The sequence below is a fragment of the Apis laboriosa genome, unplaced genomic scaffold (assembly GCF_014066325.1).
Source record: "Apis laboriosa isolate Shangri-la unplaced genomic scaffold, ASM1406632v1 scaffold49_cov149, whole genome shotgun sequence".
Classification (NCBI taxonomy): domain Eukaryota; kingdom Metazoa; phylum Arthropoda; class Insecta; order Hymenoptera; family Apidae; genus Apis; species Apis laboriosa.
In genome coordinates this window covers 2,209,489-2,230,828 of record NW_025223500.1, presented here as the reverse complement: position 1 = coordinate 2,230,828, position 21,340 = coordinate 2,209,489, and the positions used below count along the sequence as shown (strand labels likewise).

The following is a 21,340-nucleotide window of genomic DNA, read 5'->3' as shown; positions in this document are numbered from 1 at the left end:
TTTTTTTTTTTTTTTTCTTCCTTCGCGGCGATCACGGATCGCAGGGCCTCGTGCTATTTTCCGGGCGTATCGATACGTAATAATGAGAAGTCCTTTTCACGTTCCTCGCTCGTTCTTCCGGCGAAGTGGTACGCGTGCACGGTGCACCGCACCCGATTTGCTCTCGGGGATCCCTTCGTAACTGGAATGTATTTCGAGGCCGTCGCCGACGGTTTTTTTCACCGTCGCATCCGATTAATTAATCTCACGGCTTGGATTTGGAATGTTTTTCTCCTCTTCCACCCTCTAGTTTTTTTTTTTTTCTTCCCCTCCTTTACCACGGATAAGAAAGAAGGAACGAGGAGTTGAATTTTAATACTACGTCCAGCTGCTGATTCTCTGGTTCACCCAACGGTTGTTCGGGGTGAATGGGCGTTCCTCCACTCGATTTCACGTGGAATGTGAATGATTGTTTTTATTGTACGATTTTAACGTAATAGAGAGTTGTTTGTAATGTATGAATTAGAATTATATGTAATGCAAGTAGTAATATTTGTTATGATGTAATTATAGGTGAGGTATTCACGAGAAAGAGAAGGAATTTGTACTTTTTTTAACCTACTTTTGAGTACCTACAAAAGAGTACATTTTATAAATATAATATATGCTCTTATAAAATGAATTTATCGTAAACAGTGATGTAAGATTTGAAATTGTTTATTTTATCATAATCAAAAATTGATATAATTTTCATTTTCATTTTCAATCTAAAATAATCTGACTCGAAAAGCATTGTCAAGCAATTATAACGTGGACAATCAGAATTGGGTGTAAAGAGAATATTCGATAAAGAATGTTATTGTCTTTTTTGTTTGTTCAATCAGTACAACTTTAAGCGCATAAAAAATTATTTATATATTTATTATTATTCAAAAATTTTATTATTTTTAATTAGTTTTTTTTTATGTGTAAATAAGATTATTTTTATTTAATTTCATTTATCGTAATACCTAATTTGATTCAATTTTTATTTCTTAAAATTGTGCCTCTGAGAACGTTGTGTCTTCTATAATACTTTCTCTGATCTCAATTTTTATTATATTACTTGAATTATATATATAAAACGAAATTACTTGAACTAATTCAATAATCAAACGTAAAATTAAAATAATTAAAAATCAAATTGTTATTTCTATATTCACTCTCACCCTAACATAACACTGCATATCTTTTCGAAAATAATTCTCGGAGGAAAATAATTATTATTATCTTAAAAGTTAAAAAGTTAAATTTCTTGTCCAAATCTTGAATCTTCGTATCCGCCATATTATATCGGAGTATAAACCGCTGAAAGAGAACACAGAGGAAGAACAAAGGTTGGCGAATACCCGGTTACTTTACGATCTTTCGAACAATAGAAAATGATAATTCATAGTGGGTGCTGTCTACGACCCTCATATTATCGGGTGCACAGCGCGAAAGGCTGCGGTCGCGGTTATATGGCCGCCACTGCCAGTGATAACTGTAACGCCTCGAAGGGTTATTTATTGCGTCGATTTCTCGTGCAACCCCTTTTTCCACGTTCCCAGGGAATACGCAATAACGCTGTGTCATCGTTTCCCTTCTTTTTTTACCCTTTGCATCCCTTCCTTGAACGACATCGCGAATTTTTTGGAAGAAAAATGAGCATTTCGCGAAGGGTGTTGAAGTAGCTTTATCATAACGATTCGTTTGACTATTTGATATTTAGCTTGGAATGAATTTTTATACTCCAAAGTTTTTCAAATTTATAGCTGTGAGTTTTTGTTATTGAAAATAATGAAATTAGATTAACGAGATTTCAGCGAGGTTGGAAGTAAAAGTGGGTTATGTCATCTGTGTATAATATAACACAGAGAATAAATTTTTCTTCTATAAGTAATTTTATAAAGGAGAATTTTTCTAATAAAGGAGAATTTATTATGTGTATATCTATATCTGTATATATGATGGCTATAAAAAATATTTGCACGTATTCAATATTATTCCTCATCAAAGCATTCTTTTTTTTTTCGTGTTTTGTAATAATTATAGTTATGAAATAATTATTAATATTGTTAAATAATAATACGTAAAGTGTGTGTGAGTTCCTTAATAAACCCAAATTTATCTAATTTTATCCGATTTCTCTATAATGAAATTGATCAAATATAACCCATAATAAGTAATATAATAGCAATTTGGATAATTTGGATATAGCATAGTAAGTTTATAAATAGCTAATATCTAATATTACATTAAGAATTCTTTTTTCATTCACTACTAAATGATATCTAATAAATACAATAGTGCCAAATTTGCCATTCACCAATGAAATTCTCACAGAAGTAGTTTTTTTTTTTTTCTAAAAATTGAATCCAGCATGGAATAAATATATTTACAACTAGATAGAGGAATATCACTAAAAAAAAGATAATCATAATATTTACTTTTAATATCAATAAATTTGATATTCTTCCAATTAAAAGACTAAACTTATATATAAATATAAATTGGATTAATTTTAGCAATCAAGTATTACATATAGATATTCTTCTCAGTAACACAAAAATGAAAATGAAAGAAAAATCTTCATTCCTTTCTTTTTTTAATATATTCTTTTAAAGATGTACAGCATCTTTTTTCCTCATTCTAATAGAGCTGGAAAACAGTACAAATCATCCTTGATCGAACCGTAACAAAATTTAATCAAACAATTGTACATACCTGCTCACAGCTATCTAGACATACCACACGCTGATTAAATTGACAAACACACGCGCACGCGAGTGTACATTCTTACCGGGTGAGTACGGGCGCGATTAATTAGACAACCCCCGAGCGTACAAGTCCGTGGGTCTCTCTTGACCGATGACAAGACGCGCTCTCGAAGCAGATACACCACAGGGCTGGATCGTGTGAGCACACGAGCCACGTTGTTGTAGGTCTACGCCCTAAACCGGAGCCGCGGCGTATCACCGTACGGTGGAGACAGACGCGGACAATGGAATCATGCGAGGACAATGCCGAATAATTTAGAATGGCATATAGATATCGGGAGCTTCCGGCCTACGGCGTCGCTGCATAATAGAGAATAGGAGTAATAGGACACAGGCTGCAGCGCAACTGTGGAGGACACGAAACATCCCTATAAATTTGGCTTAGGCCGAGACCGGCGGCGACGACGACGACGACGACGACGATGATGACGACGATGACAGAGACGATACGTGAATCTTTTTCGATATTTCTTTTGTCGATACATCTTTATTATTCTTATTGGTTTATTGGATATTGTTTTTAATCTTATCGTCTATCAATATCTGATAATATTGATGATAATTGTTGTGTTGACTTGGAGGGAATCTTTCTTGGAACATGTTGTTTTTTGAAGTTTGATGTATATATATATATATATGAGTTTAAGGCAATATGTGAAGTTTGTTCAATATCTTATTGGTAATTTTAAATTGACTTATGAGAAATGATTTATTTTGTATTTTTCTAAAAAGTTAGATTTATTTTACCTGTTGCTCAAATTTTATATCACGTTTACTTTCAGCTCGTCTTGTTTGTTTTTTAATATATCATATATCATATAAATATAAATATGATATAAATATAAGTAGCAATGTTTAATTATAACTCAATACAGGTAATCGTCTTTGGAATCAAAAAGATGTAAAATTTAAAATATCGTAATTTTATCTTACAGTGTATTTCACTTATCCTTGCTAGTCGTTTCTAGCCTTTTATCGAGAAATGTCGACAAATCGTGAAAATGGGAATTAAAAATATTTCCTCTATAATCGATCGATCTTGAATTATTACTATATACGTTTCTTCTTTCTTCTTTAATTGGATATTTTTAATAGAGAGCACAATTCTATTATTCCGTTCATAATTTCTCTGTTCCCCAAGATTTTTGATATAATACACATTCCGATATCCCAGAATTATTCTCACGATCTAATATTGTCGAAACTATAACATATATAAACTATATTAAATCGCAAAAAATATTTACACATCGTTCGTAAATACAAAAGGATTAAACATCATATCTCGTAACGAAATATAAATCCATCAAAAGCATTCTCGCCATTTTCTCTTCTCATCTCCCTAATACGCTCGCAGTCCAAGGCAGGAGGTATTCCATTCAAACCTGAATTCGTAATAAATCCTTTACCAAGGGGTCGAACGCCGAGTTTCTCGACATCGAAACAAGTTTTATTAACTTCCTCAACCCCCGTTCTACAAAAGCGTAGCGGTGATACGTTACACCTTAGCCTATGGTGGGACACACGGCATTGAAGAGAAAGTTAGACATTTCGCTCGTGTGCGCCCGACAACTGGTAGAGATTACAATAAATTGCACGTACCCTTCTCGAAATACAACACGGCCATTGATACGAGAACGAAATTTGAACAGATTCCAGCTCGTGATACAGTATTCCCTTTTCTTCTTTTTGGTCCTTTTTTTCTTTTTACCTTTTCTTCTCTTTCCACTTTTTCTTTCTCCCTCGTCGTGTTTCTGGGCGTGATCTAGCGATAGTCTCCGTTTTCGCGCCTCTCTTTTGGTTCTTCGATTAGAATCAAGATCTTGGCGGATATTCTGAGTGATATTCGTTCTTTAGAAATGTTGCTGTTTCGTAAACCGGTTTCGATTATTGCAAAATATTTTATTACTATTAATTATAATTTAATAGATAATATATAAATGATTTCCTAATTTTTAATTCTTATTGAAATATAGTAAGTATCTGTTGAATAAGGAATAATTTTTCTTTTATAGAGATAAAAATCTATTTATTTTTATAACATTACTTTAATTAATAATCCTTTATACGAAGATCGCAAAGTAATTTATACAGAATTGAATCCTCGAATTTTTTATCTTCCATCTTTTGATTTATGAAACGTGATTTATATACACTTTAAATACATTCTTATTGAAATATAATAAGTATCTGTTGAATAAGGAATAATTTTTCTTTTATAGAGATAAAAATCTATTTATTTTTATAACATTACTTTAATTAATAATCATTTATACGAAGATCGCAAAGTAATTTAATATATACAGAATTGAATCCTCGAATTTTTTATCTTCCATCTTTTGATTTATGAAACGTGATTTATATACACTTTAAATACAGTTGAACCTCTCCCCTCAAGTTTCAAGAATGCGGCAAACACGCACTTCGTTACGCCCGGTTCCATTGCAAACGATACAGAAGGAGTGTAAGTATGAAGTCACCCCCGATGGTGTCGAAATATAAAGGGTGGCTTCCAGCTAGAAGGGTCACCGGCGAAGAATGATATTTTAATAACTGTCTCGTAATCCATCCGACGACTGTGGTGTTCATGACGATGCTACGAGAATAAAGGCTTCTTTTCGCGTGGAATTTTCTGTTGGTCGGGGAGAGCCAACAGCTACATTAACATCACCCGTCGCGATATTGCATTCCATTCTTATGATGCTGATCGTCATTAATATAATTTTCAACGGGGATGGAATTGCAATTACGTGTCTTGATCGATAATATTATGTGTGATGCGATTAATGGCTGTTATTTTTTTTTTCTTTCTCTTTTTTTTTTTCTTATTTATTTTTCCAATAAAAATCTATAGATAAATCATCGATTGTAAAAATTCTTCGATTGATTGGTTTCACGATGCTTTCGTTGAAAGAGAATTTCTGTATATAATTCTAAGATATTTGAAGAATTATAGATTAAAAGAATTCTGAATATATGTGTATTTTATTCAAGCAATTAATTTAGCAATTTTGTTAATGTAATGCCACGAAAAATTTAGATTTTAGAATCTTATAATATTCATTACTTACTATTTTTAAAATCAATATATAGTCTGATAAATCTAAAGAAAGAAATCCAATTAAAAAATAATTAAAAAATTTAATCACATTAATGATTAATCATTCAAAGATATCACATTGTTAATATCTTAAAAGTTTTCTTATATATTAGACATATATTCTTCTCGATTAAATTTTCCTTCGCCATTTTGTCACAATTCAATTCGTTTGTGCACATATACTTACAGATGTAGTAAAGGTGAATAATATTGAGGAGAGACTTGCGGAGATTTCAATGCGGTGAGTTTCGGTTCTTTAAAAATTTCTTCGATCCGTCGTTAGCTGAATGCTCGAAACTTGTATTTCTGCAGAGACGATTGAATTCAACCGAAACGGAAAACTATAATTCGACTCGTTTATTTCTTGCGCGACGGTCGTTACCGGCCCTCGTTACCGGAAAATCTGAAGAAGTATTGGAAACTATTACTATTAATGACCTTCGACAAGATTTTCTCGTATTTTTTTTTTAGTTTTTTTTTTTTTCTTTTTTAATTTCTCATGCTGGAAAAAATGAAGTAGGTAATTTCAAATTTTTTAAAACTTTTAAAGAATTTGAATCTAGAGTTATTAATTCTTCGCTTAAATGGAAATATGTTAGCTTCCCTGTGGTGTAAAAAATAAAAAACATAAAGAAAATAAAATATAAAAAAGGATATAAATGTATAAAGCGCGAAGGAAAAATATATTATAAAGTTGTAATTTTAAAGATCTTTTATATAAATCATTTTATTGACAAAATAGTGATTTAAATGTTTCAAAATTAATTTTCAAAAAAAATCTATACTTATATTCAATTAAATATTTAAAGATTAATAATTTAATTATATATATATTTATAATGATATATTTTTAATGTATTAATGAAATCTTTCTCTCTCTCTCAACAATTATATTAATTAATATTAATTAAGATGTAATTTTATATCACGAGTCGTTCAATTTCCATTTAATGTTAAAAATATTTTTTTACATTCTTTTTTTAAGCGTTTTCACCGCTTTTCAAATTATTATCATCTCGTATAACCGTATCAAAGAAATTTACCCTGGGAGAAGCACGCAGTTTCCCACAGGTAATTTTCTCACAAGCGAACCTTTAGCTGAGAAACATCATACCGCAATCAGGAACCTTTAAAAATGAACGTCACAGACAACTACACCGCGTGAATAGCGAAAAAGCAGCGATTCTTTCTATTCATAGGCGCTCAACGAACCCATCTGTTCCCCCCGTTGGCCAGCTCCTTTCTTTTAATCCCTGTTTCATTAATAGTTCTCCGGTAATTCGAACCCACTTCAGTTCCGTTCACCTCGAATTACCACCGATAGATTCCACAGTAACTTCCGTCGAAAGAGATTCCCGAAATATATAACGACCCATGATTCATTTCACTTTCTTTTCTTTTCTTTTTTTTTTTTTTTTTTTTCACTGGAAAACACTTGCTAATCTGTTACTAGATTTTCTTAAATTAAGAAGAAAATAAATATATCTATCTGTTTAACAAATAAGATTATCGCGATTAAATTGTTAAGTTTAAAAATATCATCACGTATAATTATAATATATAACTGGTAAAATGGATAAAGAGGAAATTGAAATTGCATTAAAACTTAAATAGATATATTATTAATCTTATCGTTATTATAAATTCTTATATTTTCAAAATAAAATGTAATAAATAAGTTCTAAGATTCGACTTGTCTCGAATATCATAATAATTATTGTTCAATAGTTATTTTTATTTAAATTTCCTACGAAAAATACAATTAATTTTATTCATAATAAGAACAAGAAATCATTAAGATATTTCGAAAATATTACTTTATTGAATGTTATAAGTTGAAGAATCTTTAGAAAGATTCTCAATCTTGTACAAAATAATTACGACAATCTAACCAATAGCATTATACCCCATACTTGTCTCCTAAACTACATAATACCGAGTTCAAGAGTGTCGTTATAACATGCGGGGGCGTAGGTATGCACGTGCACGGCCATTGAGTCCTCGTCAGTGCGTGAAAGAATTCCATAGGGGGTGCGTTGCCCGTTGAAGAAAGTCTGCTGCGGCTGACCGCTCGTTAAAAAGTTTAACCGGCCGTTTATTAGCAGAACAGAGAGGGAACGAACAAGAGTTGGAGAGGGGAAAGAAGTAATATATAGGGCGAGTACGAAATGTATGTAGCTTCTACCTTGACGTTTCGCTTGACGACTTTACCCCCTCCGTCGCCCTTTCACTTCCCTCGTTTCTGTTCCACGGGTTAATTCTTGACGCGCACGCTTTCGATAACAAGGTTGTTTCAAGTGGCTCTCCCAAGCTTGGGGGATCTCTATTACTTGCCCCGAGCAACTATATCGAGTGTTCCGCTGTTTAACTTAATTGCCGCTAGCTGCTACTTCGCTGTTGCTCTCTTTTTACATAGAGGGCAGGTTCGTCGCTTAGTTAATATGGTTCCCTCTTACAATGAGCGAGTGGAATTTGATTGGGTGTTTTTTTGAATGCCATTGAGTGTTTCGACTGTAGTTGGCCAATGTATGAGGTATTTTCTTCATCGTTTATAGGGAATTTTTATTGTTATAGAGTGTTATATCTTGTGATGTATATATAATATGGTACTAGTGATAATTTTACTTTGATTCTACAATGTAGAATATTTTAAATGTTTTTATATAATTTTTTTCATATAAATATTTAATTATTACAACAAAACTTCCTATTATCTTCTATTCTGTATTTTTTATAGTGTATTATATATACTGTAATTATTATCTAAATAATAACATTTTTCTAATTTTTTATTTCAAGTAATTATTATTTAATTCTATCTAGTAATATATCTCCAGCGACTGTTAACGTTTTTAGTCATGTATGTACGTATAGCTAACAATAAGTCGTTATATATTCGTCGTTACCAATTGATTGGAACCGTCCAATGCGAATATCAGCAGGTGGTAAATACACGCGGGGCTCACAATAAAAGATGTACAACGTTTTTTCAAGGGTGTCAAGGATCCGTAAGAGTCAATTCGGCATGCGTCGTAGAACAATATAAAGTGTTTGCTGGCTGGAGAATTTCATAGGTATTGTGCGTATTAATGCACGCTTTTTCTTTTCTTTTCTTTTCTTTTTGCTTTTTTCTTTTTTCTTTTTTTTTTCATTTCGTAAGCGAACGATACGCCCTGTTTTGTTCCAGGCACAAAGAGGTCGAGAATCTCTGAGAGCACTACGGGAACAATGCTTTCCACGAGCGACACCGGTAACGAAGACGACCGTGACTCCGACTCTGGTGGAGAACTTCTTACTGACCGTTCATTGGGTAAGGTTCCGTACATCTCACGAATATAGATTAATCCGTGACAAACAATTGAGGATTTTAGATATTTATTATTACATAAAATAAGTTGGGATAAAAATTAGAAATCAATTTTGTTAAATCTAATTGAATTTGCAAGAATATAACTTTACTCGTGTAAAGTTTTAATTTAAATTATTACTTTCATGCCTTACGTGATATGATTTATTAAACATTATATATTTTTTTTATTGTATCATTAAAAACAGAAGTCAAAGAATTAAAAATTATTTTGTTAAGCAAAAATTTTATTGTTAATAAATCATATTATAATCAAACCATATGAAAATTCTATAAAAGTAACTAAATAAATAATTCTTGTGTGTAATAGCAATTCCAACGTCAATTGGAATAACGGAGAACGATACAATGCGGAAACGATCAAACAGCCTGAACGATTCTGAGGATGGAAGTCCGGAACCAGGCTCCCAGAGCCCGACGCATACACCTCCATTAACGCCAGCATTGACACCGCAAAGAGAGGATACGCCAGCGCCAGAAAATCTCAGCCTTCGCAAAAGCGGAAGTCCTCAGCAAACGCAACAGACGCTTCAACCGGTGGACTTGGTACAGCCTAGACCCAGTCCTCCACTACCTTCGTTGGCGGTTAGCTTTTTACTTTATTCTTTTGACAAATCAATATCTATACGTAGGATTTCAAATGTTTGATGTACTGAAACATGATATGCCAATAAACTCATATTCATAATATTAACATAATTTTAAACGTTATATTTAAATAACATGTTCTATGTATCATAACTAAAATCATTGCAAAAATAAGAAATATATTTGCATTATGAAAATTCTTAGTAATTAGTCGTATCAATCTATTGTCTAAAAATTTTATTTATTTCTATGTCAATGTATGGTATGAATGCTAATAATTGATAAGAAAAAAAATTGAGACAGAAAGAAAGGAAAATCTCAATTTTGTCTTTGAAATTTCCATTTCAATACAATCAGCTAATAATCTTTTCAAAGTAATCTCTATTTTAATCAATGTAGTTTTATCAAATGATATAATGAAAGTAATTTTGCTCTATACAAAAATTAAAAGTTAAAATAAAATAAATACAAGAAATATAAATGATTATAATACTTTTTCCAGGCCGCAGCGACCGCGGTACATTTTCCACCTTATGCTCCCCTATATGGTCCAGCAGCAAGTTCGCTTTATTGTTCTCCAGCATTATACCAGCATCAACATCATCATCACATGCCAGAGCCCCGTGAGATTCAAATGCAGATGCAGATGCAAAATATTCAACAGACTTGCGGCCTTCAATTGCAGCAGCAACAACAGCAACAACAGCAGCAACAACAACAGCAACAACAACGATCGCCTGTCGACGTTTTGTTGCGAGTGTTCCCGGGAAGACGTCGCGCGGACGTCGAGGCTCTGTTGCACCGGTGCAAAGGTAAGCCCTGTAATTTGATATCCGCGACTATTATTCGTCAGACAGAACATACGATCCATCTGTCCTCGTACAGTCTTATATCGAAAGATGGCCTCGAGACGATTTCAGAGGATTCGTCTATAGTGTTCTCGAGTTTCCTTGCAACCCACAACCGAGTTTCAACCCCTTTGGTCGCAAAATTCCTGGTAACGTTTAGGGATTGAATTTTCAGAAGGATCAACGATTCTTGGAATCTCTGAATTGCGGGCTGTAATTTTGAACAGCACCGCTCGAAATGAAATTTTTTGTGGGTTTCAAAGGATGGACGTGAAGTAATTTCAATTCGATAAAAATTTTTTCGTGAAAGAAAAATTTAAATTTCAAAACAAATAAATATCCATATCGCATATCATCGCATGGGTACTTCACTATATCTATAATAATATAAATAGATTATATATATANCGAAATGAAATTTTTTGTGGGTTTCAAAGGATGGACGTGAAGTAATTTCAATTCGATAAAAATTTTTTCGTGAAAGAAAAATTTAAATTTCAAAACAAATAAATATTATCGCATGGATACTTCACTATATCTGAAATATAAATAGATTAAAAAATAAAAAAGAAAGAAATAACAATTAGGGGAAAAAAGATACATAAAGATATATATATACATATACATAAATACAATAAGATCCCCGTACACGCGTTCTCTACTCGAACAATAATTAAAAAAAAATGAAATAATTTTGTTTCTTATTACGTAAAATCCATTATTATAGTTTTATTGTTTTATTATATTAATCCTTTACAGTATCATGTTACTTTGAAATTTACAAATGTGTAGATATATTTGAAACATTTTGTTTCATTTATTTATCATTTCATTATTTTATTAATTTATCACTATATCAATATCAAATGATTTCTTTTAAATGACTTTGTTCCTAAATATAATAATATATTTCTAAGTTTCAGATTAAATTTAAATATTGTTGTTGAAAAAATTTAAATATTAATTGCAATTCTTTTTTCTTCTCTTTCAGTAACAAAAATTCTATTTATATTAGATTGTTACAAATGAAATGATCGAATATTTTAATAAGATTATATATATTATAATAAAACAACTTGATAATATTAATTTAATGATAATTAATTAAAATAATATTAATAATTCCTTCTTTCATTTTATATATTTATAAATTATGAATTACTTATTCTTGAATAGTTTTACGAATTTATTAAATCGTACCATTTCAACAATCTAATAAAAATTTAAATAAATAAAATCGCGCGTTGATTTTTATTATTCGTAAGCATTTACATACACACAATATTACAAATAGTATTTCCTACCTGGAAAAATAACTTGAAATATATATTATCGGTGGATACGGGGATCTTACTGTATCCAAAAAAAGAAAGCAAAACTAAGCGAAAATTTTTCACTCCAAAAAAAAAAAAAAAAGAGAAAAAAGAAAGAAAAAGATACGAAAGAGTCAAGGAAAATGGAAACTGGCAGAGATATCTATGTCACAGGCGACGTGGTGTCCGCTATGGAGGTGTTGGTCTGCGAGGATAGTCTCCAGCCGAAATCAGCTTTCTCGCCTTTGGCAGGCGCATTGGCGTCGGCTGCGGCCGCGTCCGCCTCGGTCTCGGCCGCGTACGCGAGCAGAGCCGCGTACTGCACCACTCCCATCCCTTCGACCAGGCACAGGTTCCTGGCCGCTCCTTACGCAGGAACCGGCTACCTGCCCACAGTGATCAAGCCGCCCAATCAGAGTCTTCACGCGAACGGTACGAGTGACGCCTATCAGGAGACCAGTCCCGACGACGCCAGCGACAAGACGAGCTACTCCGAGTGACCGGACGACGCGCAGGCCGCCACCTGGTCTTACCTGCAATAGCCTAGGGACGACGGGGGGAGGGACTTCGGCCGTGGAAATGGCTGCCTGAATCACGGGGAGGACGGAACCTGAAAATCATAACAACATGCGAGTCGTGAGGATTTTCACGAATTTCTTTCTGATTGGGTGAAAATCATTGAGATGGGAACAATTTAGAAATTTTGTAGAGGATTGATAGAGCGAGAGATTAGGAATGAATAATTTTAAAAAGGGAGAAACTGAAATAAATAGATATGGAGCAAATTTTTGAAAAATTTTTAAAATTTCTAAAGATCGTAAAATTTTTCAGTACGTGGGAAAAGAAAGATGAAAAATTGTTTGATTTAAATAAATGATCAATTTGTGAAAAATTGGAATTCTGAAAGCGTTTAGATATATATTTGTTAAAGATTCGACATCATTTTGTGAAGTTTAAGAAGCAAAAAATTATGACACGATAGATATCTGACAAAGAAGAAATTGATAATGTGAAAAGAATTGAAGAATTTTACTATAGAAATAATGAAAGAACTATTAAGTGATGTTAAAACAGAAAAGAAACCGATCCTTAATAGAGAATTGATGATTTTTATCCAGAAGAACTGTTTTATTTACTTACAAATGTATCCAAGCCGAACGAAGGTCCAAAGAAGAAACCAGTCATTAGCAGCTTTCAAATACGTATCTGAGGAAGCATTCTACATTTTCTAAAAATATTATAGACGCACCGTATAGTGCATTATTCAAGAAGAGATAAAAAGAAGTTGAAAGTTAAAGAAAAAGACGAAATCAAATATGTATATGATATAAAAGAAGAAGACGATTTCTGTGAAAGAATTCCCTTAGATTCTTTCTGCCACTATAAACGTTGTTAGAGAATTTCCAATCCGTGAATGGAAATAAAATTATCAAACGTCTCCTTTGAAGAATTTACAAAACAGTGTGGCCAGTAATCCACCTAATATACATACGTACAATTCGTACTGATCCATTTTCTTTGACATGTAACGTTCTGTGAACGTACAAAGAAAAATATATAGATAGGTAACGACGAAGAAATAAAAAGCGAGCCGCACGTTGGCCTCATTGTAATAATATATCTTTATACATACATGTGTAGATAAAGCGACTAAATGAAGTATGCGTGTAGTTAATATTCATGAGAGAAGAATGAGTGAGAGATAGAGAGAATGAGAAAAGAAGAAAATTGTATCGTCGCGATAAAAATAAAAAATAAAAATAAAAAAGGGAAAAAAAAGGATAAGTCACGAAACAAATTTGTAAATACGCGTGAATTGCTTAGCCTGATCATCCATTGCAGTTAATCTGAGATATTGTCACAGAGTATGTTTAGCAAAGTTACATGATATAAAAATAATGGAAAAGAATAAACAGAAAAATAAAAAAAAAGTAAAAAAAAAAATGTCGAGGAAAAAAATAAAACGGAAAATAAATTATGTGTTTCTGATGATCGATGCAGAAACATGTAAGTATATATAACAATGATCGATTATACATAAGTGTTTGCCTGTAAGTATCACGGCTCTAAGATGTTAGATTTGCCGGCGACCGGAAACGTCGTTCTTTGTAGTTACCATATGTTATTCGAACAAATGTATAGACGGTTTATGAGAATAATAAATAAGATATTGATACTCCATACGTGATTCGATAATCATCCTTGTTTTTTATCCATTGAAATTTATTTTTTTATATGTATTTTGAAATATTCTTTTATTTTCTTTTACCTAAAAAAAAGTAACATTCCGCTTATCAACTCATTTGGTTGGATATTAATCATTTATATTTTATTTTCTAAATAATTAATTAATAGATAAAAATTACATTAAAAAATTATATAATTATTTATACATACTTGTAGATATTATTATGTAGATATTATTCTAAGTACATTATTTCTCTCATTAAAATAATATTTTTCATGATATAAAATTCATATTGCATAATTAAATTACTTAATATTTCTTAATAAGTTTTTTATTAAGTATTATTTTAATTAAGTAATTATTTTATTTGTTTTATTCTCATTTTTTATCTTTCTTTTGTTCTAAAACATCTTTCAAATATTATTTTTTTTATTTAATATTGTTCTATTACATTGTTCTATTGTATCTAAAATATAGAAATTATAGATATTAATATATAGAAATAATATATAGAAATAATAATATATAGAAATAATAATATATAGAAGTAGTAATTTCTCTATTTTTAATTAAGAAAATCAATTATTAATTCTTTTTTTTTATAAACGAAACAAATTTTTAAAATTTGTATATAAAAATTTGTACAGAAAAATTAAGTTTGGACTTTTGTGATAAACACTACTTTTCAATAATTTTCAATAGTTTTTATAGAATTCGCAAAGGAAATCAAAAAATAAAGAACGATTATCATGGTCTGATGGTGCAGAAAAAAAAACGAAAAAAAGAGAGCATCGAGGAACGCGAGGAATTCACTTTCATCGTATCCCGATATTTCCATCGATTTTTCGTTTTTCTAATTTCTATCATCACTTCCGATACACTCTGAACATACATACCATATTATAAAACATGCATATACGTTTCCACTTTTGTTATTATTTTCCTATTTCTATTATTTCGTTAATCAATGTAGAAATAAGATTATAATTGATGAAGTGATCGTGATGGTGTTAGTACATATTTCTGAACAGACTTGAAATAAATAATTACAAATTATTATTTTGATTTTTTCTCCTTTATTTCATTAAAAAGTAAAAAAAAATCAATGAAGTTATAAATGATTGAGAAAAAAATCTCTTAAAAATTGAAAAAAATTAAATAATAGAAAAGATACAAAAATTTATTTTATTTATACTATATTAGAAAATAATAATTTCAGATATAATAAATCTTTTTCTTGCATCATCTAATAATACAATTTAATGATACAATAAATATCCTTTAGTTTCTTTTCAAAATAGATATTTATCTACTTTGGCTTTGGATTTATTTAGATTTAAATTGATTAAAAATATGTAGTTAGGTTAGAATTGTGACGAAATATTTATTTGGTAAAATGTTTGATCAAATTTTACTGAAATGATTTTCAATCAAATCAAATCAAATATTTTTCTTTTTAAAAGCAAAATCATTATATAATTTTTTCTCAGATTCATATATTCAATCTCGGGATTTACGAATTTTTTCTATTGTAAAGGTTAATTTGACAGAGTAATTTATGATAGAAAACGATATACCTACAATTTTCTAGGTTACTCATTTTCTTGATAGCAGACAAAAAAAAAGGATCAATCGATGTTGTAGAAAAACGCAGGTTCGTATCGGTGTGGGGGACAATCTTCCACTCGACTTAAAATTCTTAAATGAAGGGAATACAAGGATGAAGAAAGGTATCAGATGTCGGATACAGTTTGCAGGTGCAGTAGGATGGCAAACCTATAGAGGGAGACATGGATCAGAGAATCTTTGAAATTGGATCGGTTTCATGCTCGGTGCACAATTTGGATTTCCGAGCAGTCGATTTCCTACGAATAGATTCTCGACGACGCGACTAATCGATTTTACCACTCGATTTGCAATCTGGGCTCTACTAAATGATCGACTCTGTCAGTTGTTCACTTCAGGTGAAAAGCAAATAGCAAGTTTCATATGGTTGATTTTTTCTTAATTTTCAACTTTTTCAACTTAACATCAAATATTTTTTAAAATATATAAAATGATTAAATGATTTTAAAATTTTTCAAAACATATATTGATATAATAATCTTATAATATGAAACTTATTTAATTATAATCGCTTATTTTATATATAGGTTAATGTTATTTAAAACAAATTTTTCAAAAATTTCTCGAATGCTTTGAAAATAAATTCGAAAAAAGATTCTAATATTTATTTCATAATATATATTTGTTGAAATTATATATTTAATTATTATAATTATATTTATACGTTCTTAAAGTATTATAAATTAACATTTAATTTTAGGTTAGAATTAGAGTTAAGATTTTATTTGAATATATTAATGATTTCAAAATTTCTTTCGAATTCACAAAAAGATACTAAATAGAAATATTATTAATGATAATCAAACTCTTTTAGAATTTTTAGATATATAATTAATTATTTATTAATTTTTTTTCGTAATATTAACATATCAACTCTGATAATAAGCGATTATTCGTAATTGAATACAAGCATATAAACTTCATAAATTTTTAATTATTTAATTTTTCATTAAAAATAGATTTTTAAAAAGTACAAACGGTTTTTGTACTTTTATTATCTACAAGTGGAAATAAATTAATTGATGTCATATATCGTTTTATGAAACGTGAGTTCTCCAGGAATGTAATCATACATAATTTTATTAGGTATTTTTTTCATCTTAAATTATATATCTATTTAATACAAATAATTTTCACATGAGTTTATAAATTTGAACTTAATTTTATTGTTCCAGATTTATCAAAAGCATCAATTCTATAAAAAATAGTTTAAAAAATTGATGTTTGAACAAAATCATTAAAACGAGATAAAAAAAAAAGAAGCTGTGAAATAATTTTATATTTTAAAAATTTTATGTGGTATTTTTTTCTTTATTCGACTTTAAACGATTTTTTTTTATTGGATTTATTCTTTATTCTTTTGCTGATTGTAATTGTTTAATATATAATATATAGTTAAGTATAATTTATATTTTTTATATTTTATTTTATTAAATGAAATTGAAAATATATAACAATCAATTCAAATATATAATTTTGATATTTCTTCATTATATGTTTTAAAAATAATAATCAATGTACATATTCTCTACTAGGTTCCAGCAATATCATAATTTTTGATATGGACGAAACCGAACAACTGAAATTATTTTCCAAACGTATACCGAAGCGCCCAGCCCGTTTATTCCTGGCTGGTTGTTGGTTTGTCGTAGCAGCCACGACTTTGCTAAATAAAATCACTTTCGCGGGCAGCGATACTCGGGGAAATAATTACGAGTGGTGGCGGGTTACGCGCGTGCACCAGCCTGGCTGCCTGGTGGTACATGATATCGATGAAATACCGATAATCGATTGCCCTCTACAAGGCATATATCCGATAGGTCGATGGCTGAACACGCGCCTACCATTCTATACCCAGCAATTTGTACCGGCGTGGCGCGGCGGTGGCAGCGGTGCACGCGATTGCATTATAATACTGCCGCGGCCCGCTTATTATTTACGAGCGGTGGCTGGTTGGCTTCATGGGGTGGCAATATATCGACACCCCGCGGAGTTTCCTCCTTTGGCTACTGGTTACCATTCATAATGGAATATAATGGCTCCCTTGGCCTAGGGGTTTAATCCGCAGTCAGAGTGCAACAACCCCCTATTGATGTGTACTAGGCAATTTCTCTACCTCTTTTTCTCATTTACTTATATCTATTTCTATGTATTTCCTATATTTTTTTGTGTTTATATATATTTTTTATATATATGATATCTTCAAAAATCTTATTTAAGGTAGTTATTATTATTTATTTTAAATCAAAAATTAAATTATAATTAAAGGTTATGAAGGAATTTATTTAGCTTAATATTTTATATAAGGGAAAGATATTATGATTTTAATAAAATATAATTTAATGTCAATGATACATTGAAATATTATTAGAAATCGAAATGTTTTAAAATTTCTGAGTAACAATGTACATATTTTAAATATATTAAATATTATTTTTTTATGTATTATTTTTATATACATTACATGTATGTTTTCTAATATATATATATATATATATATATATATATATATTTGTGTATATTTCTCTATCAATTAAGTTTCCACTAGATTTTGAAATTTTAAGCTATTGAAATTTGAGAGAAAAGAGAATTTATAAGAATTTATAAGAATTTATAACAGACTTAAAAACATGTTTTATTATAATGAAAGCGGTATAGTACAGATTTTAATAAAGAATGTTATGGTTATGAAAAAGATATATACAATAATATGTACAATATATACAAAGATATGTACAATAATAAAAGATGTAATAATAATTTTAATTGATAAACAAATTTTTGCTTGTAAAATAATAGTAGAATTTTTGTTATACTCATTTTGTAAAATAAAAAATAAATATAGAACAGTAATATTTAATTTGAAATTAAAAAGACAAATAGAGTTATATAACACTATTTCTAAAATTCACAAAAGAACAGATACAGTATTTATTAATTAAAATCCATCAAAAATATATTTCTCTATGTTTTCCAGCTATTTATATATCTAAATTCAAAAATCACATCATGCACCATTCCATTTTCGAACAAACTATAAATTCAATCTTTAATAAAAATATAAATTGGAATTCTTATTATAATTCAAATCTATAGATATTATAATCATAATATGATACAAATACTCACTTATAAATTATGAATACTCACTTATAAATTAAATCCTATGTTTTTTGTAAAGTATTTTAGAATGTACATATATAATCCCTATGAATAATCGAAATCGATTGTTCATTTGTTAATTAATCAAAAACCGTAAATCATTGAATTTCAATTAATTATAATTTCATTATTTTAATAAATTTACTTAAAGCATTATATTAATAAATTTACTTAAAGCTAAAGTGTATAACCTCAATTTAAATATATGAAAAATAATATTAAAATCACATTAAAATCATAAAATAAAACTCGAACCTGGATATTCGAATAGATTCAGATTTAAGTCGATATTCGAGATTTCAGTATCAAGAATTCTGAATACTCGATTATTCATATTTATATCTCATATTGAAATCTAGGTTATAAATATCTATTCGAATAAATAATTAGTTCAATAGCATAAAAAAGAAACAAAAAAACAAATAAGAAATAAAAAAAGTAAAAAAAAAAAATAAATCGTTTCGGTTTTTCTACTACGTTTTTCTAAGCAAAAAAGAAAGATAAAGATGACATTCGCACCGGTTCAATTGAAATTTCTATACAAAAGAATGAAAGAAAGAAGAGAGAGAGAGGTGAAAAAAAATAGCAGGAATCGAATGCTCAAAATCGAAAATCAATCGAAACATCGATATTTGTCGAATACTTTAAAAAGCACGATCCCGCGGAAAAGCGGCGAAACACAAGCGGAACGATTCTGGTGGGATAGCTTTTAAAATTTTTTCAACTTCCATCAATATTTACTCTACCTCCAATCCCTCTCCTCCTATACACCCACTCTCATTCTATGTTCACCTCTCCGGCTGGGAACGCCAAGCTTTACCCTCTACCTGTATCGACCATATACACGTGTGTGCAACTACGTATATTTGTTCATCGTTGGTTAAGTGCCACGTTTTGGAAGCCAATCCTGAATTCGATCCTCGTCACAGATCAGGAAAGAGTGTATAGTGTTGCCGAACAGACAAATAGATGGTATATGTCTTTTTTTCTTTCATTTTTTTTTTTTCTTAGGTTAGGTTTTCTTGCTTTCTTTTTGATTAAGAAAAAAAAAAGCAAAGAATTTATGTTTTAATATTATAAAACAATTATACATTGTAAGATAGATTGTAATTATATATTATATTTACATTTATTCTACATAATATGTACTATTGTTAATTGTTATTGCTTTTTATATTTCATATTTGAATGATATGAAAAGAAAATATATTATATATATCACAACTGTAATTATTAATAATTTGATTTAATGTTTGACGTGATTAATAACAAAGTTGTCTGTGAAATGAACAAAGAAAAAGGTATTTATTCACACGTACTATTTTTATAAAAAAAAAATTTTTAGATATATTATAAAAATGGCATAAAAATATAGATAAAAAAATGGCAAGTTGGCTTATAATTTTTTATAATTTGATCGAATAATTATAATAAAAGTTTTAAAAAAAATAAAAAATAATTTTTTACTAAATATTTTTCTTGAATTCTACTAAATAAATATCATCTTTTTCTCTTCAAATTAGTGTAAAAATATTTGAAAAAAATGCACAAGATTTTTTAATCTTTATTTCTATTTTCCAGCATGTTTAAAAAAAAATCGTTCAAAGAAAAATTATTCTCAAAAAAAAAGAAAATAAATAATAAGAAGAAAGAAAATAAAGAAAAAGAAGAAAAAGAGGATGCATGGTATAAATAAATTTTACAGCGAAACCGTTCGGAAATCAGAGCTACAAAATGAAGCTGCCACCACGTTCCAGGAATACTCGCGAGAATATCGTCGGGAAACGCGGCCGCTTTTTTATGAACCGTTTTACCTCTCTTTCTACGGATATATACATATATCGAGGTATTTCATTGGATAATACTTTATTATCTTCGTCGGGTTATGAAGCGGAGTCGATCGACGAGAATCTAGGATGAAACGAGACCAAGAATAGAATGGAGTTGAAAAAGTATGTGAGAAAAGGAGGAAATGAGAAGGAACGAGTAAGAGAGGGAGGAAAAAAAGAGATAAACAACAGAAAAGAGAAAAGGGGAGAGAGGGATAGAAACAGAGTAATAGAGCAGACACCAGAGGCCAGCATTCGGTGCAAATCGTACTCCTGAGGGGTGTCACGAAACAATTCCCAACTGAATAATATTAGTATCTAACAATGGACCTGCTAAATTGAAATACAGAGAGAGGACTGCGTCTCCCCCTCTCTTTAGTTTCTCGGTATATAGGGTGTCCTGATAGCGTGTATAATTTTTAAGGATTATACAGACCAATATGAAATATTCGTGGCGGTAACTTTGAAATTCGCGGTAATTTTGAAAAATTTGTTTATCGAAAATACAAACTTTTTCCTATCGATATTTTATTAGTTTCTTT

At 29.9% G+C, this 21,340-nt stretch overlaps 1 protein-coding gene across 1 annotated transcript in view; it reads left to right on the top strand.

Moving 5' to 3' along the window:
- Window positions 1–12,785, top strand: part of LOC122716767 (doublesex- and mab-3-related transcription factor A2) — a 22,552-nt gene extending 9,767 nt beyond the window's left edge. Inside the window, exons 3-6 of the mRNA XM_043940140.1 lie at window positions 9,065–9,187; window positions 9,555–9,829; window positions 10,335–10,644; window positions 12,168–12,785. Coding sequence (XP_043796075.1) covers window positions 9,065–9,187; window positions 9,555–9,829; window positions 10,335–10,644; window positions 12,168–12,493 — 1,034 coding nt within the window. The 3' untranslated portion in view covers window positions 12,494–12,785. The remainder of the gene's footprint in view (window positions 1–9,064; window positions 9,188–9,554; window positions 9,830–10,334; window positions 10,645–12,167) is intronic.
- Window positions 12,786–21,340: the final 8,555 nt, after the last annotated feature.